The sequence below is a fragment of the Hyperolius riggenbachi genome, chromosome 12 (genome assembly GCF_040937935.1).
Source record: "Hyperolius riggenbachi isolate aHypRig1 chromosome 12, aHypRig1.pri, whole genome shotgun sequence".
Classification (NCBI taxonomy): Eukaryota; Metazoa; Chordata; class Amphibia; order Anura; family Hyperoliidae; genus Hyperolius; species Hyperolius riggenbachi.
The window spans coordinates 52408387-52425878 of record NC_090657.1 but is presented as its reverse complement, the minus strand read 5'-3'; the positions used below and the strand labels follow the sequence as shown (position 1 = coordinate 52425878).

Here is a 17492-nt window from a genome sequence, read left to right as displayed (position 1 = left end):
CTCTGCTAGTGGGGTTTAAACCAGATTGTGCCACGCATCTTGAGCACAGGCTAACTTAACAAATCGTTACACATTTCAGCTAATTGGCGCTCTCCTCTCTCCGAGTCACTGCCCTAAAGAAAATAGATTCCACTATGATTTGTGAAAGCGTAAACACTACAATTGCAGACAGAAGTAATGCCTTTCGTAAAACATAGACTCCATAGATTTCCATTAGAGGGAGAGCAGCTGATGGAGTCTAGTGATAAGGTACGTCTTACATGGAACCTGCTGAAAGGCAATGGGAGTGTTCTGTGATCACCTCTGAATATCTACCGTCGATGAGTAAGGAATAAGGGGCCTTCATGCCTTAGGAAAAAGACACAGACAGTGGGAGCCCAGATAGTGTAGTATATTAAGATGTTCAAATTAATGAAAGTAATGATAAAGGACTACTCACAAAAGGGGGTTGCAATAGAGGCAACCAGCTACTTGAAGCAGGTTGAGACGAGCAACCCAACTCCACTTGGGCTGTCCAAGTTGGACTGGGTGTGGCTGCTCCCTTTGGTGAAAAGTAACTGGCTTCCATAATGGCGGATACCATGTGGGGCCAGAAAGGACCCCTCCAACCTTGGTGGGGAGGGGGGTATAAAAGCACAAAAAGGGTAAAGAGGCGCCCAAGTACAGATAAAACGGAGTTAAAAACAATAAAAATGTAAAGGGTGAGGTGGCTTCAGGGCCGGTGTAAGCAACAATGGGGCCCCAAAATAAACCTGCCCCCCCCCCCCCCAACAGATACCCCGGAACAAAAATCGGCATTAAGGGACTTTTTTTGCAGCTGGTATAGTCAGGGTGTGAAGCCCCAATCGGTCAGAGCTCCACATTCTGGCTACCCCAGCCTGCATGGGGGACAAGGAGTTAAAACGTTTCAGGAGGGGGGACCCCACATAATTTTTTTTTTTTTAATTCCCACACTCTAAACATAAAAAAAAAATTGGGAAAATAGGAAAAAAAATGCCAGGGATCTTCATGCAGCCATATTGCGGCTGTATAGCGATCCCTGGCCAAAGCGCTGCGGCTTTGTATGGACCCCCAGGAAACCCCGTCAGGAAATGTATTGCTCTTTCTTTTGATGCATGTAAAATTACACTACCATTAGGTTTGCTACTAAAAGTGACATTTACCGCATAGACTTTTTTCCTTCGAAACTTTAAAATCGATTTTCTCAAAAACTATAAGGTCTTTTTGAAAAATAGTTTTTTTCCCTCTTATTCCCAATGATCCCCTTAACATGTAAAATAATATCAAAGCGCTATAGCTGGCACAAAATTAAAAATCCAAACGGAGTACGCTACCACAAGGTCAGGCAGGACCGAAAAAACTTGTACACAATCGTTTATATAAAAGTCCACATAAAAATCACTTAAAAGTTCTCATATGCAGTTCTCATATGCAATTTCTTGATCTCTTGTACCACCGTCACCATGGACACCCAACAGTAAACAGACTCAGATGTAAGATACACAGATGTATTGGCCACTGCTAGACTGGCCAACCATGCACAAATCCAGAAGCCTCAGTACTTCAGGATCCTGGTACCGCTTTGATGCTGTCCTTTTAGACCACCGCCATTCTCCACATTATCCATGCAAAGTACCTCAAAGAAATAGCCTACATAGCGTAACTCCGTATAACACTTAAAATTTTAGCAATTGAAAAGTTCAAAACGCTCAACCCCCACAGTTCAGACCGGTAGGTGCAGGATCAGGAAAGCCAAGTCAGTCCACAAATATGCACAGAAGGATCCGCAGACCAAGTACTGGTAGAAAAACGCTGATGTTCTTTATTCAAAAATTCCACATGGCAGTAGCAATAAAACCACAAGGTTCAACTGACGCGTGTCGGGCTTACAATCTGCCCTTAGTCATAGTTAAAAGTGAACCTGCAAGGGGAAGGCTTTATGTAGGTGGGAGAAGGACATGCTCCACCCCATACCTCAACCAGCCTTCACCTTAAAGGAGACATTACAAATATACATTGTACATAAATACATAAGAAGATATTGAGATTATCTAATAGATTAAAAAACCACCATAATTCTCCACATTATCCATGCAAAGTACCTCAAAGAAATAGCCTATATAGCGTAACTCCGTATAACACTTAAAACTTTAATTATAAAATTGCACTCACATGCTTCAAAAGGTATTGTATAATGATAGAAATGTTCATGCACCAATGTTAAAATTATGACGTGCAGGGATCCACTCTGGAGTAAGAGCAATCAGCAGTACATCTTCAAGATCCGCACCATCAGATAAATCACTTTATTCAAAGATAAAATTTAAAACATGATAAAAAGCATGGGTCACATTAGATGACGCACAGGCGTTTCGGACTTCCACAGTCCTTTGTCAAATCTTCATAGACCCACACTGATTAACCTCTGGTATATTCATGTTTATATACACACAAAGAGGACCACAGAGAACTACCTACTTACTTAGGTTGCATATGTATGAGAACCCATCCACCAATCAAATATCACCACCGGCTGTGTTGGAGCCAATCAGGATGCAGCACAATAGGACAACTGCACGTTCGAGCCTAGCTGCCTTTGTGGATGAACTACATGACAGATGTTCTACAATTGAGCTGACCATCCATTGTGACTTGACTAAGGTCAATTTTCTTGATACGTGGGTGATTAAAGAAGGTGGCCAGCTGACCACAGATTTATTTACCAAACCCACAGACAGAAACTCTATTCTCCATTTTACGAGTTTCCATCCCCCTCATGTTAGATATAATATCCTGAAGTGCCAATTCAAAAGGATAGAGAGAATAGTAAGAGATCCCGTTATGAAGATACAGAGGCTGGAAGAGATGAATTATAAATTTCTGGCTCGGGGCTATCCTATTGGATGTTTGCAGGGGAATTTTAATTTTAAATGTAAGAAGGGGGTTAATACTTTTTCCAAACAATCAGGCATCAGATTGGGCATTAGGGAGCGGGTACCCTGTGTAACTACCTATAACATACTTTCTGAAAAAGTGAGCCATATTATCAACAAACACTGGCCTATCCTTAAGAGGGGTCTACCTACAGTGAGGGAATTCCATGACTGGCCCCTAATGTCTTTTAAAAGGGCCCCCTCCCTGAGAGAGACTCTTGTCCATAATGATTTAGGTCCCTCTCAGGTGGAAACTGTGAGGAGAAATGGCACTTACCCTTGTATGGGGTGCCATTTATGCAGTTACATTGTGAAAGGGGATCCTTTTACCCACCCCAGCCGAGGGACTAAATTTAAGATTAGAATAAACATACATATATCCAGGCACATCGCCTCTAGTTAGGACATTAAATAAATTATTAGGGAAAGGGAGGTGCTGAAGGGGGTGTGGCTAGAAAACAGCATGTTATGTGTCCATGTGCACAATGCGCATACACCAGCATAAGCTGTCTGCATGCTGACAAACATACAGGGGAAGGGGGGAGTGCACCGAATTGGACCCTAGCCACAGGGGTCAATGATAAGAATAAACATACATATATCCAGGCACATCGCGCAGTATAGGTGATTAAGCATAAGAATGCATTCTTCTGTGAACTAAAACCCTGGCTTTTAATTTAGCTGTAGGGATAACAGTTGTGCCTGGATGAGTGAATCTGTGAATGCAATTGTTTGAACATTTGCATGTGAGTGTGCGAAGGGTTAATAGATTTTTGCTGTTTTCTAGCCACACCCCCTTCAGCACCTCCCTTTCCCTAATAATTTATTTAATGTCCTAACTAGAGGCGATGTGCCTGGATATATGTATGTTTATTCTTATCATTGACCCCTGTTGCTAGGGTCCAATTCGGTGCACTCCCCCCTTCCCCTGTATGTTTGTCAGCATGCAGACAGCTTATGCTGGTGTATGCGCATTGTGCACATGGACACATAACATTAGCTCCCTTGTGCGATTGGTAAGATGCACTATCTTTCCCAGGAGAGGAAGTTAGGATGTGTGCTCCTAATCCATTGATAGGTTTGATGCAATGAATGTGTTTGCATGTCTGCACTATGCATGTTACAGGGCCAGAGTTAGGACACCTATGTTTACCTGGGTACTTCTGCGCAGTATAGGTGATTAAGCATAAGAATGCATTCTTCTGTGAACTAAAACCCTGGCTTTTAATTTAGCTGTAGGGATAACAGTTGTGCCTGGATGAGTGAATCTGTGAATGCAATTGTTTGAACATTTGCATGTGAGTGTGCGAAGGGTTAATAGATTTTTGCTGTTTTCTAGCCACACCCCCTTCAGCACCTCCCTTTCCCTAATAATTTATTTAATGTCCTAACTAGAGGCGATGTGCCTGGATATATGTATGTTTATTCTTATCATTGACCCCTGTGGCTAGGGTCCAATTCGGTGCACTCCCCCCTTCCCCTGTATGTTTGTCAGCATGCAGACAGCTTATGCTGGTGTATGCGCATGGTGCACATGGACACATAACATTAGCTCCCTTGTGCGATTGGTAAGATGCACTGTCTTTCCCAGGAGAGGAAGTTAGGATGTGTGCTCCTAATCCATTGATAGGTTTGATGCAATGAATGTGTTTGCATGTCTGCACTATGCATGTTACAGGGCCAGAGTTAGGACACCTATGTTTACCTGGGTACTTCTGCGCAGTATAGGTGATTAAGCATAAGAATGCATTCTTCTGTGAACTAAAACCCTGGCTTTTAATTTAGCTGTAGGGATAACAGTTGTGCCTGGATGAGTGAATCTGTGAATGCAATTGTTTGAACATTTGCATGTGAGTGTGCGAAGGGTTAATAAATTTAAGATTAGGGGCAGCTATAGCTGCGACTCTAGGTTTGTGATATACTTGTTGAAATGTCCCTGCGGGCTGGGGTATGTAGGTAAAAACAACACAGCCTCTAAAGGACAGAATGTCCTCTCACAAATCGAACATTAGAAACCAGAACCGTGAGTTGTCTGTCTCGGACCATTTTTGTAGTAAGGGACATCGTCTTTCCCAGTTGAGGGTTCAGGTCATAGAGGGGATACCCATACCACGTAGAGGGGGTGACCGTCATAAAAAATTGGCCCTTAGAGAAAATTTTTGGATCAAAAAACTAGATACATTAGAACCCAGGGGCCTCAATAGAGATTACGATCTGTCTACTTTGATTTGAACTTTTATTATGTATTGTATGTTGCATTTTGCATAACTAATAGTATCTATTATTCTTCCCCAGATATATCGCCGGCGGCTGTCACACGTTTCCTGGGTAAATGTATTTCCCTTTTGGCCTTTGGGTTGCAGCGCAATTTAGGGGGGATTGTGTCACCTGCTTAGCCATGTATTTGCCTCCTTGGTATGTATTGTTTTAACTATTGTTGCTTCACTTGGTGCAATTACCAGCCTCAGACATGCAGGTCCGCCTGTGTTGCGGTTTGTGATGTGATGCGGACGCTGTTGGCGTGATGCCGATTGGTGTTCCGCATCACGCGCATAATTGGCCGCTTCTGACACTGCGACACGCCCCTTATACACGCTCTGCCTGGGTACTACAGCTTGGTCTGTGTACCAGGCGGACGTTGTCGGCGTTGCTCTCATTGGTGCAGCGCCACTCGTCCTGTTGCGCCGCCCCCGCCGCATTGACTGGCTACAGTTTAGACTGAATTCACGGCGGACGTTGTCGGCGGTGATACGATTTGATGCGGCTTTACTGCCGCATCACGTGGTATCAGAAGGAGGTCTCACCTTTGCATTCCGTTGGGCGCCTGTACTGCAGTACTTGATTGGCTGACAGGCTCGTCCCTCTTGGATTCCTATTGGCGGTGGCTGAGGGTTCTACTTGCGGACCTTGTAGGCTGATATGTGATTGGCTGGGATGACGAATCCCCTCTTAGGACTTCTTTATGCAGTTTATTGTTTGAAACAGGGGTACGATGAGCGCTACCCTTTCCTCACTATGAAGATATATGTGAGTGGGGTTATGTGAGTACCAGTTATTTTTATTATTCACTTATGCAGTTGTCCTATTGTGCTGCATCCTGATTGGCTCCAACACAGCCGGTGGTGATATTTGATTGGTGGATGGGTTCTCATACATATGCAACCTAAGTAAGTAGGTAGTTCTCTATGTGGTCCTCTTTGTGTGTATATAAACATGAATATACCAGAGGTTAATCAGTGTGGGTCTATGAAGATTTGACAAAGGACTGTGGAAGTCCGAAACGCCTGTGCGTCATCTAATGTGACCCATGCTTTTTATCATGTTTTAAATTTTATCTTTTAATAAAGTGATTTATCTGATGGTGCGGATCTTGAAGATGTACCAAAAGGTATTGCACACATAGAGTTTTACGGGCTCTCCCCCGTTGCCTGGCAGGGCACAGCTTGTGTTGGGTCCTCCAGCTCCCCCTCCACTCAGCCTGCAGACACCACTACCTCCACCGGCCGGTCACTTCCTGGTGTGTCCAACCTCCCGCCCGATCGATTTCGTCACTCCCTCGTGACTCATCAGGGGCAAAGTTTTAAGGCCTCGTTCACATCATTTAGCGCAGATGGCTGTGCGATTGGAACGCAACGCGTCCGATCGCACGCCATCTGCGCTCCTATGCGCTGCGCTGCAGATCCCATTCATTACAATGAATGGGATCTGCGCTGCGATTCCCAAAAATGCGTGCAGCACGCGATAGCGCAATCGCGCTGCCACGCAGCGCATATGATGGGAACGGTAGAAGGGCTGTCTATGCCCTTCTACCGTTCTTGCGTGTCGCACACTATACGCGCTGCCAAAATGCGGACGGCAGCGCGTATAGTCTGAACGAGGCCTAAGTGTTATACGGAATTACGCTATGCAGGCTATTTCTTTGAGGTACTTTGCATGGATTATGGGGAGGATGATGGTGGTCTAAATGGACAGCATCACAGCGGTACCAGGATCCTGAAGTACTGAGGCTCCTGAATTTGTGCATGGTTGGCTAGTCTAGCAGTGGCCAATACATCTGGTGAGTCTGTTTACTGTTGGGTGTCCATGGTGACGGTGGCACAAGAGATCAAGAAATTGCATATGAGAACTGCATATGAGAACTCTTAAGTGATTTTTATGTAAACTTTTATATGAATTAGGATGATCCCTTAACATATCCTGCAAATTTACGGTTTCTAGCATTTAAGGTGGATTTGCTATTAACCATTAAAGTCGGCAGGTTTTTAAATGTGTATTTTTTTTCATTTGAAACTTTAAAATCAATTTTCTCAAAAACTATAAGGTTGATTTGAAAATGTTTTTCCTCTTGTAGCCACTGGGGTCCCCTACAAGCTCTGGGGCCCTGGGGCAATTGCCCCCTTTGCCTCTATGGTAGCGCCGGGCCTGGGTGGCTTTCCTCAGGAACAACAGTCTCATAAGACAAAAAGGTTTATTTACCACAGGCAACAAATGTGAAATGGTCTAAGCCCGCTTTCTCGGGCCAATACAAGTGCCAAACTGGTATACAGCCATAGCATTGAGCGCCGGAAGTCTCAACTAACTGGCATGCCTGAGGAGGCTAACGGGGACAGTGCTTTGGGGGGTTTGCAGTGTAGAAAATACTTAGAGTCTCCGAGCGCTGTTTTCTATTCTTCATGCAGCTCCCTTCAGCTTTCTGGCATCCATGCACGGCTCCTGGCAGGTCACATGACCTGATGCGAGTCAGGTGACGCGCCAGGGGCCATACATAGAGGATGTGGAAAAGCCGCTAGGAGCTACAGGAAAGGTGGTGGAGGCTTGGTAAGTATTTTCATCAGTCCTCCTGTGCCAAGACCAAATGTACGCAATGAGGATAGATAATAATATGCAATAAGTTACTGGCTTTATCAAACATTTACCTGTATGGGTTGGAAATCTTGAATGATACTTTTACTACAACCGCTGAGCGTCCCGTCTCTTGAACATACACCCTTACAGGGGTCACCGTCCTCTGACGTGAGGGATCCACAGAGACATTGCTGCACGTTGTCCATACCATAGTAGGAGTAGCCATGGCGGAAACAGAGGGCGAGGCAGCTGCTGCTGGAGTGAGGAACTGGGGTGATGAGAGAATAGCTGAGGACATGATCCAGGGGGCTCCGCACACATGAGACAAACTGTTCTGCTGTAAAACAAAGGTGTGTATTACTTCTGAAAACAACTTGGCAATTATGAAACTTTATTTATAAAGCGCTAACATATTACGGAGCACTGTACAACAGATAGGGGAGACAATACAACGTCAAGCAATTTAACGTGGGGATATTACAAAGTTGCACAATGGTACAGCAGACTCTGCAGTGAGGGTGACACCACCACGATCTTCACACCCATAACTAGTACAGCCACACAACACCTGAACTGAAGCATAGTCTTCTGTATCGGAGGAAGGGAAGGTTAGTGGTTGGCGCCCCCACAGCTCTTGGCCCCTCCCCTCTAGTTATGCCCCTGCGAAGAAGGCGCTCCACTACTCTCTACATGCCTGATCACAGGGAGGGGGTGACTGGGGGGGATTGCTTCACTGCACTGCCTTCCTTGACTGCAGTATAAACTGGAATTTGAAATAAAGGCCCATTTTCTGTCCCAAAAATCTCAGTTTATATTAGAGCATATGCTGTCACTTGGACTGCAAGAAGATCCACTCCTTTAGAAAATGAACCCCGACTGTTCATTGGAAGCAGCAATGCTGAATGTGAACCTGAGGTGAGAGGTATATGGAGGCTGTGTCACACTCACCATCTCAGGTCCCGGCGTCGGTCTCGTGTCCTTACCGGGATGCGTACGCACAGGGGGTCCTTGGCTATTATGTTTGGACTTCCTGGTTGGCGGCGCGCGGCGTTGCGCGGTGTGCGCATGCGCGCAGGCTGTTGCGTGCGCGCATGCGCAAGGTTTTGTGCGCGAGGACGTTTGCGCCCACCTGTGCGCGGCACTGCACGTGCGCGCGCATGCGCAGGGCGTTGATTTCGGCGCCAAAATCCTGTATAAAGGCAGCACTGGACATTACGCCAGTGCTGCTCGTTCTGACAGCTTGGCGTAAGCCCCGTGGAAACTCTGTTTATTAGTTTGCTGAATTGACTCCTGGATTTGACCCTTGGCTTGTGACCCCGACCTCTCCTGATTGCCGCCTGCCCCGACTCTTGGATTGTACTTCGTTTTGCCTGATCGCCGCCTGCCCCGACCTCTGGCCTGTGACCCGACTACGCTGCTCTCTCCTGCCCCGGACCTCTGGTTACTGTCTGACTACGTCTGTTCATCTCACATATTAGCGTGGCTGTTCTCCTGACCACTTGCTAAAGTTATCCCAGTTGTGACCTGGCTGGGCACTAGGCAGCGAAATCCTGCACTCCCCTCAAGGGGGTGTGGGCGAAGACCCGTGGTCACTTCTGGGTAACGCCTCTTCCTTCAGTGGAAAGGTCAACAGCGTCTGAAGATAATCCACCGAAGATAACAGGCTGCCATATTTGTTTCCTTTTAAACCATACCAGTTGCCTGGCGTCCTACTTATCTATTTGGCTGCAGGAGTGTCTGAATCACACCAGAAACAAGCATGCAGCTAATCCTGTCAGATCTGACAATAATGTCAGACACGCCTGATCTGCTGCATGCTTGTTTAGGGCCTATGGCTGAAAGTATAAGAGGCAGAGGAGCAGCAGGGCTGCCAGGTAATTTGTATTGCTTAAAAGGAAATAAGCATGACAGCCTCCATAGAACTCTCACCTTAGGTTCATTTGAAGCTGAGGTTGAGATACTTTGGACACATAATGAGAAGGCAAGATTCACTGGAGAAGACCCTAATGCTGGGAATGAGATGGTTAGATAGTATCATGGATGCAACAAACATGAGCTAGGATAAGCTTTGAGTGGCAGTAGAAGACAGACTAAATACTTTGTGGGAGGCGCCCTAAATAACTCATTACAACTATATATATCTAGGAGTAAATAGATGTCACCTCCTTAAAGAGGCACTATGGCGAAAAATTGGAAAATTTAAAATATGTGCAAACATATACAAATAAGAGTTATAAAGCACTGGTATATTAGATGATGATGTGGGTCACATGCCCATGCCCGCCAATTGTAGGCTTGGGGGTATGGCTCGGGTGATGTCAGAATTTAACTGTTTGATGTTCATATAAAATAGCGAGACAGGATGGCAGTGACTTTACTTTGTCTTCTGCATGCTATCCTGCTCTCTACGCTTCCTAGTTAGAATAATAGAATTATAGCTCCATGTCACTGGTAACCACACTACCATTCGCCCTACCTCTCAAGCCCACTGTCTGGGTGTCACCCTCGACTCCGCACTCTCCTTCACCCCCCACATCTAAAACCTCACAAAGTCCTGCAACTTCCACCTTCGTAACATCTGTAAGATTTGCCCTTTCCTGACATAGGTCACCACCAAACTCCTTATCCATGCCCTCATAATTTCCCGCCTAGACTACTGCAATGCCCTTCTGTCTGGTCTCCCTATGACCCGAATAGCCCCACTGCAGTCCTTAATGAATGCGGCAGCCAGAATTATTCACTGCTCCCATTGCTCCACCACGGTGGATCCCCTCCTTGAATCCCTCCACTGGCTTCCTATCCAGTCCAGAATCAGATTCAAGCTACTGTGTCTGGCCTACAAATCTGTCCACAAAACCTGTCCAACCTACATTTCCGATCTTACTCAGAGGTACACACCTAGCCACTCACTCCGCTCTTCCAATCAACTTCGGCTAACGGCCCCCCCCCCCCCGCATCACCCAGTCCTATGCATGCCTCCAGGACTTCTCAAGATCTGCTCCAACACTATGGAACTCCCTACCTCCACCCATTAGGGCAGCTCCCTCCTTCAACATCTTCAAGAAAGCCCTCAAAACTCACCTTTACACTCTGGCCTACTACCCCTCACAACCCTTAACTCTGGTCTTTCTTGTATTCATGTTGTTGTCACCCCTAAATATTGTCTGTAACCTAAACGAATGTCCAGCGCTGCGTAATATGTTGGCGCTTTATAAATACAATAAATAATGTCTGTATGCTGTAAATATATGTGATGCACATAGGACATAGGAAAGACTGTTTATACTCTGAAGAAATCAACATGTAACACAAGATTAAGGAAAGGTGGGGGGAAAGGCTGCGCATCCCTAAACACATGTTGCAATTGAATGGTTAATCGCACAGGCATACACCGCCCCTGCCAGACTGAAAAATGCATGCCCTGCATCCAAGACAAGTGCTAACATTTATTAAACTAGGAGGAACTTTAGCTTCCAATATGGTTTGCATGCAAAGTATATTATACTAGACACTTGCGCCACGGTGAGGCAAACCTCCGGGCAAGTGACCTAACCTAAATTTAAAACCTTGGGAGCAGCTAAGCAAAAAAAAATGTAACTTACACTTGGTTGAACAGCGAGGAGAACGCCAGCGCATACCACTAAAGCTGCATCTGAAATGACCACCAGCTCAGTGTGCAGCACCTAAATAGATTTTCTGCACACTTCGTATTCAATTCAGATTTGCAGAAAACATTTAATAAATGTTAGCACTTGTCTTGGATGCAGGGCATGCATTTTTCAGTCTGGCAGAGGCAGTGTATGCCTGTGCGATTAACCTTTCAATTGCAACATGTGTTTAGGGATGCGCAGTCTTTCCCCCCACCTTTCCTTAACTTTGCAACTATGTAACTGTCAGGTTAGCTGCTCCCAGCCCCTCCTCCTGAGTTTCCTGTTTGCGTGATAAGTAGTAGCAGATTTGCATATGCTTTGCATCTGAATTGAATGCGAAGTGTGCAGAAAATCTATTTAGGTGCTGCACACTGAGCTGGTGGTCATTTCAGATGCAGCTTTAGTGGTATGCGCTGGCGTTCTCCTCGCTGTACAACCAAATGTAAGTTACACATTTCTTTTGCTTAGCTGCTCCCAAGGTTTTAAATTTAGGTTAGGTCACTTACCCGGAGGTTTGCCTCACCGTGGCGCAAGTGTCTAATATAATATACTTTGCATGCAAACCATATTGGAAGCTAAAGTTCCTCCTAGTTTAATAAATGTTAGCACTTGTCTTGGATGCAGGGCATGCATTTTTCAGTCTGGCAGAGGCTGTGTATGCCTGTGCGATTAACCATTCAATTGCAACGTGTTTAGGGATGCGCAGCCTTTCCCCCCACCTTTCCTTAACTTTGCAACTATGTAACTGTCAGGTTAGCTGCTCCCAGCCCCTCCTTCTGAGTTTCCTGTTTGCATGATAAGTAGTAGCAGATTTGCATATGATTTGCATCTGAATTGAATGCGAAGTGTGCAGAAAATCTATTTAGGTGCTGCACACTGAGCTGGTGGTCATTTCAGATGCAGCTTTAGTGGTATGCGCTGGCGTTCACCTCGATGAAACACAAGATGCCTGATTGCTGAATAAACCCCTTAAAGGTGAAGTATGGCTGTCTCCGCTCTATCTCCTGTATGCTGTCGCTGTGAGTTGCAGCTCTAATGAGTTGCTGGTGCCGGAGTAAAAGGTGAGTTGTGCTGTTGCCAATAGCAACCAACGTATAAATTCTTACAAAGATCTATTAACTCCTAGATATATACAGTTGTAATTAGTTGTTTAGGGCACCTCCAACAAAGTATTTAGACTAACCAAACCCGGGGTCTTACATTGCAAACACTAGTGTTTTCAATAATCAGGAAAATAATCTGGTCGGTCGCACAAGGAGTGCGACCAACCAGAGCTTGCCTAGCAGGCGTGGAGTACCCAGCGCGGATGGTTATTTTTCAGAAAGCCTGAATGGCGTTTGCAGATCATTGCAACCCATCCTTGTGAGTATAATACTTACATTTTACATATCCAATTATTATGACCGATACTGCAATATTGGGCTCCTGGTCTCTCTCATCTAGCTACTTGGAGACGTTTGCGATCACTAGAAAATCACACTAGCACTTAGTAGAAGACAGAGGGGCCTGGCGTGTGATGGTCCATGGGGGTCGCAAAGAGTCAGACACAACTGAATAGCAACTGAACAAATAAACAATTCATTTTTTTCAATTTTCCTAAAATCTCATTAATAGGGCAACAATTGTTCAATATATGTCAGTTTCACCCCAACCGACTTACCACAAGGCAATAGTGATAAACTTGAATCACGGCATCTTTCCCCCTCCTGGTCCATCACTACCCTTCCTCCTTTCACCAGCTGGGAGGTTAGATAGTGCAATGGACAGCCACATGGTAACTGGTTGCCCGAAAGATCTCTGTAATAAAGGAATTGGGAAGGGGGTTAGAATTATGACTTAAAAGGGCTTAAAAGGAACCCGAGGTGTGAGGCCTATGGAAGCTGCCATATTTACTGTATTTCCTTTTAAACAATACCAGTTGCCTGGCAGTCCTGCCGATCTCTTTGGCAGCAGTAGTGTCTGAATCACACACCTGAAAACAAGCATGCAGCTAATCTTCTCAGATTTGTCATAGACATCTGGATGCTTGTTCAGGGTCTATGGCTTAAAATAATTGAGGAGGTAGAGGATCAGCAGGACAGCCAGGCAATGTGCATTATACAAAAAGGAAATAAACATGTCATTCAGCTCTGCGTAATATGTTGGCACTTTATAAATACAATAAATAAATCTTCCATATCCGTCTCACCTCGGGTTACTTTTAAAGCAAAGTAAATCTGAAAATAATAAAAAAAAAAAAAATTCAAAGAAAATTAAAAAAAATTAAAAACCACATTGACAAGGAAATCAAGGCCATCATTTGCCAGCAGCGGGCCTTGGTTTCCTTGGCAACATGGTCAGTGGTGGGCGGTGCTTTGGAGCGGCCGTGCAAGTGCGTGGTCCCTCCTTTTCATGCACGGATTGGTTGCCAGCCCCCTCTGGCTTTCGCCAGAGAGGTGTGTCCTCCAGCCTTCAGTTCCCCATCAGGTCCGTGTGACCTAGAGGTGGGGCTGAAGAGTGACGCACGGCCGATTGCCGTTTCCCTTTCCTCCAAGGGGTTGCGCATGATGAGAACTTCTCTCCTCCTCCCAGTCACATGGTGAGTAGGCCCCATGGTGACTGGCTCCTAGAATTGTAGATAGGTTGTACATCAGGTCCGCTCTATATGTTGAGCAATGTTGGGCAATAAGGGGCAGCCTCTGATTGGCTGCGGTAGCATAGTGTAGGTATATAAACTGTTTGTTACTGCATTACCATATCAGTCTGTCACTAACGTGTTAAAGGAGCTGACGCTCCCAAGTCGTCATGTTGTTTATATGTGGCAGTACTGAATAAAAAATCCTTAAAGTGTATGGATGGGTCCATGTGGGGGCCCGTGCGAATTGATCCCACGGCATCCTCTTCTTGCTCTCTGCTCGTCCGCAACTGGCGCCCAAAAAGCGCAGTCCAGCCAGGCACACTCCCCATCTAGCTCCTGTCCCCGGGAGCATTCTGCGCCTGTGCTGTACTACTGCGCAGTCACAGAACACCCAAGGTGACGTGAATCCGTTAAGAGCACATGTGCACCAGGCCGTGCATGCGCAGTTGGCCCCGGACTGGAGGGCCAATTGCAGAGAAACAGAGAGTGAGAAGAGGACGCCGTGGGAGTGATCAGGCCAGAGGGGGCTGGAGGAAGCCCCAAGTATGTATATTTTTTTTTTTTTAAACATAGTTTTTATTTTTATCTATAACACCAACCATACAGGGTGAGATAATAACAAATCGAACAGATTTAGTACAATACTAAGATATGAAACGCAATTAAGCATATCACATTTGTAAACGTTCATTTGTTCAACTTTTCTAATATTTAACTGGTCCCACCTGATTTCCCATTTCCCTCCCCCCCCCTAGCCCCCCCCCTCCCCTCTGTCATCTCTGGGAGCAGCTGTTGTTCTTGATAGTATTAAGAAATGTCGAGTCGACCCAAGGATCCCTGCAAAAGACTCATCAGATACCACTTAGTGTATTTAAAATGTTCCATTATTGCTTTTATTTCTAGGTCCGAGAAAGATGCCAGGATAAATAGTTTCCACTTCTTGAAGAAGCTAGCTGTTTTCTTATCTTTTTGTATAATAGCCTCGAGTTTGTCTTGGTTAAAGAGGTGATAAAGTTCTTCCTGAACATCCCAGACCGTCGGGGCGCTGGGGAAAATCCATTTGTTAAAGATGACTTTACGCGAGGCTATAACGATCAGATGAGTCAGTTTGGACGGACTGGATCTGGTTACACCAGGGGTATCCTGGCTTTGAGGCTCGAAATAGTTGAACAACATCATTAGTGGGTCTAGATTCAATTGAACCCTGCACATCGCTTTCGCATACGCCATAATGTCATGCCAGAACTTAACTATTGTCGGGCAGGCCCAGAGACAATGATAGATATCTGCATTCTGCAGTGAGCACTTGGGACATCTCGGCGAGTAACATGCCGGGGGGATCTTGTATTTAATGTTAAAGGCATATTTTGCTCTATGGATTAGCTTTAACTGTGACTCCCTCCAGTTTTCGCCTGGTGCTATTTTATGCACTATTCTATATCCTTCCAGTATTTTTCCCTCAACATTATCAATGGGAATGTCTCTTTTCCACTTGGATAAATTATTTTGTGCCTTTTCTGACAACTCAATCTCTTGTAACCTGGAATGAATTTCCGAAAGTGAAACTTGATACTTTTGCGGAGAGATAAACCTGTCGAAGGGAGTTGGCATTGCTATATCTGAAATATTAGTCAGTTTAGTCTGTATGAAAGACTTCAATTGGCAGTAATATAAGAAATGGGCCTTAGGAATGTTGAATTTAGATCTGATCTCTGGGAATGAGAAAAGTCTCCCCTTACGCATGTCACAGAGTTGCCCCAAGCGCTCTATGCCCCTGTCCAGCCAGGCCAGGAATCCTCCATGGGCTAAGCTAGCTGGGAAACCTGGTAATCCCCAGAAGGGCATATATTTTGAAATCTGTTGAGGTGCCCCGAGGATTTTCCTTATTGCCCTCCAGGCCTGGATAGTATCTCTAATTACTTTGCTGTTTTTCAGTTTTGGGGGTATATGCTTTTGAGGTGTGTGTAGAAGGCCTGCTAGCGACCAAGGGTCTGTGAAGGCCGCCTCGAGAGAGTAGTTGGAATAAATGCTAGTCTTATTTAGCCAGTCCCTCACATGCCTAGTTAGACACGCTAAATTATATCGTCGGATGTCCGGGATTGCCAAGCCCCCCCACATTCTAGGGAGTGTTAACTTGTTTAGGGCTATCCTTGTCTTTTTATTTTTCCAAAGAAACCTATTAAATGCTCTATTAAGTTCTTTTACGTCCGAGTGTTTTAGCAGCAGCGGAATGGTTTGCAAAGGGTAGAGTAATCTACCGAAGGTCACTGATTTGATCAGGGCTGCTCTGCCCGCCAGGTTAATGGGCAGATTCTCCCAGCTTAGTAGTTGGCGCTTTAGGTCTTTGAACAACGGACCATAATTAAGGGGGTACAGCATGTTGGGATCTTTATGTATTTTGATGCCAAGGTATGTGATTACCGATTTAACCTTTACCGAGAGATGGTCCAAATTATGCTTAGGTGCCAAGGGGGATAGATATAGAAGTTCGCTTTTGGATACATTAATTTTGAACCCGCTGAAGGTGCCCACTTCTTGGATTATTTTAAGAGCTGTCTCTAACTGAGATGCAGGGTCCCTCAAGAATAAAAGAATGTCGTCTGCGAACATGGCCTGAGAAATCACTTCGTTACCAATTTCTATACCTGGTATTTTTTCCTCTAGTAATTTGATCAGGGGTTCCAAGGCTAGATTGAAAAGTAGGGGTGATAGGGGACAGCGTTGCCTTGTACCTTTTTCCAGGGGGAACCCTGTAGAGAGAAATCCTGGAGTATAAATTCTTGCAGTTGGATTTATATGCATTGCCCTAATTAGGTTCCTAATTCCCCCCTGGATATTCATTTTGTCCATTACTTTATTTAACCAGGTCCAGTTAACATTGTCGAAGGCCTTTTCGGCATCAATCATTAAGAGGGCATATTTGCTAGAGGATTTAGGATAAGCTCTTACATAATCTTGAGCTATCAGGACTTTTCTTATGTTAGCTATCGCCGAACGATTTCGTACGAATCCCACCTGGTTCGGACTTACCAATTTAGGGAGGAGGTCCGCTAACCGGTCCGCCATTATTTTAGAAAGGAGTTTGAGATCTTGATTGATCAGTGAGATTGGTCGATACGACCCCGGGTCTAGAGGGTCCTTTCCTTGTTTTGGTAGTAATTTGATATAGGCCATGTTCGCCGAAGAGGGGTAATGTCCTGTTTCCAATATTTTATTAAACAGTGAAGCTAAGTAAGGAGCTATCTCTTGCTTCAGAATTTTATAAAACTCTGGAGTAAGGCCATCGGGTCCTGGGGCTTTCTTATTGGCTAGTCTCTTAATTGTGCCTCTGACCTCCTCTGGGGAGATGGGTGCATTCAGTGATTGTTGTTCTTCCTCAGATAGGGAGGGTAGAGATAGTTGATCGAACCATAGGGGGTATTGGGGCTCAAAGTGTTGTGATTGTGG

The 17492-nt window shown here is 45.2% G+C and overlaps 1 protein-coding gene across 1 annotated transcript in view; it reads right to left on the bottom strand.

The window, feature by feature from the left end:
* The window catches only part of LOC137540937 (polycystin-1-like), a 228347-nt gene that overhangs the window by 184243 nt on the left and 26612 nt on the right, over positions 1 to 17492 (bottom strand). Inside the window, exons 9-10 of the mRNA XM_068262113.1 lie at positions 13089 to 13167; positions 7850 to 8115 (exon numbers count right to left, since the gene is read on the bottom strand). Coding sequence (XP_068118214.1) covers positions 7850 to 8115; positions 13089 to 13167 — 345 coding nt within the window. The remainder of the gene's footprint in view (positions 1 to 7849; positions 8116 to 13088; positions 13168 to 17492) is intronic.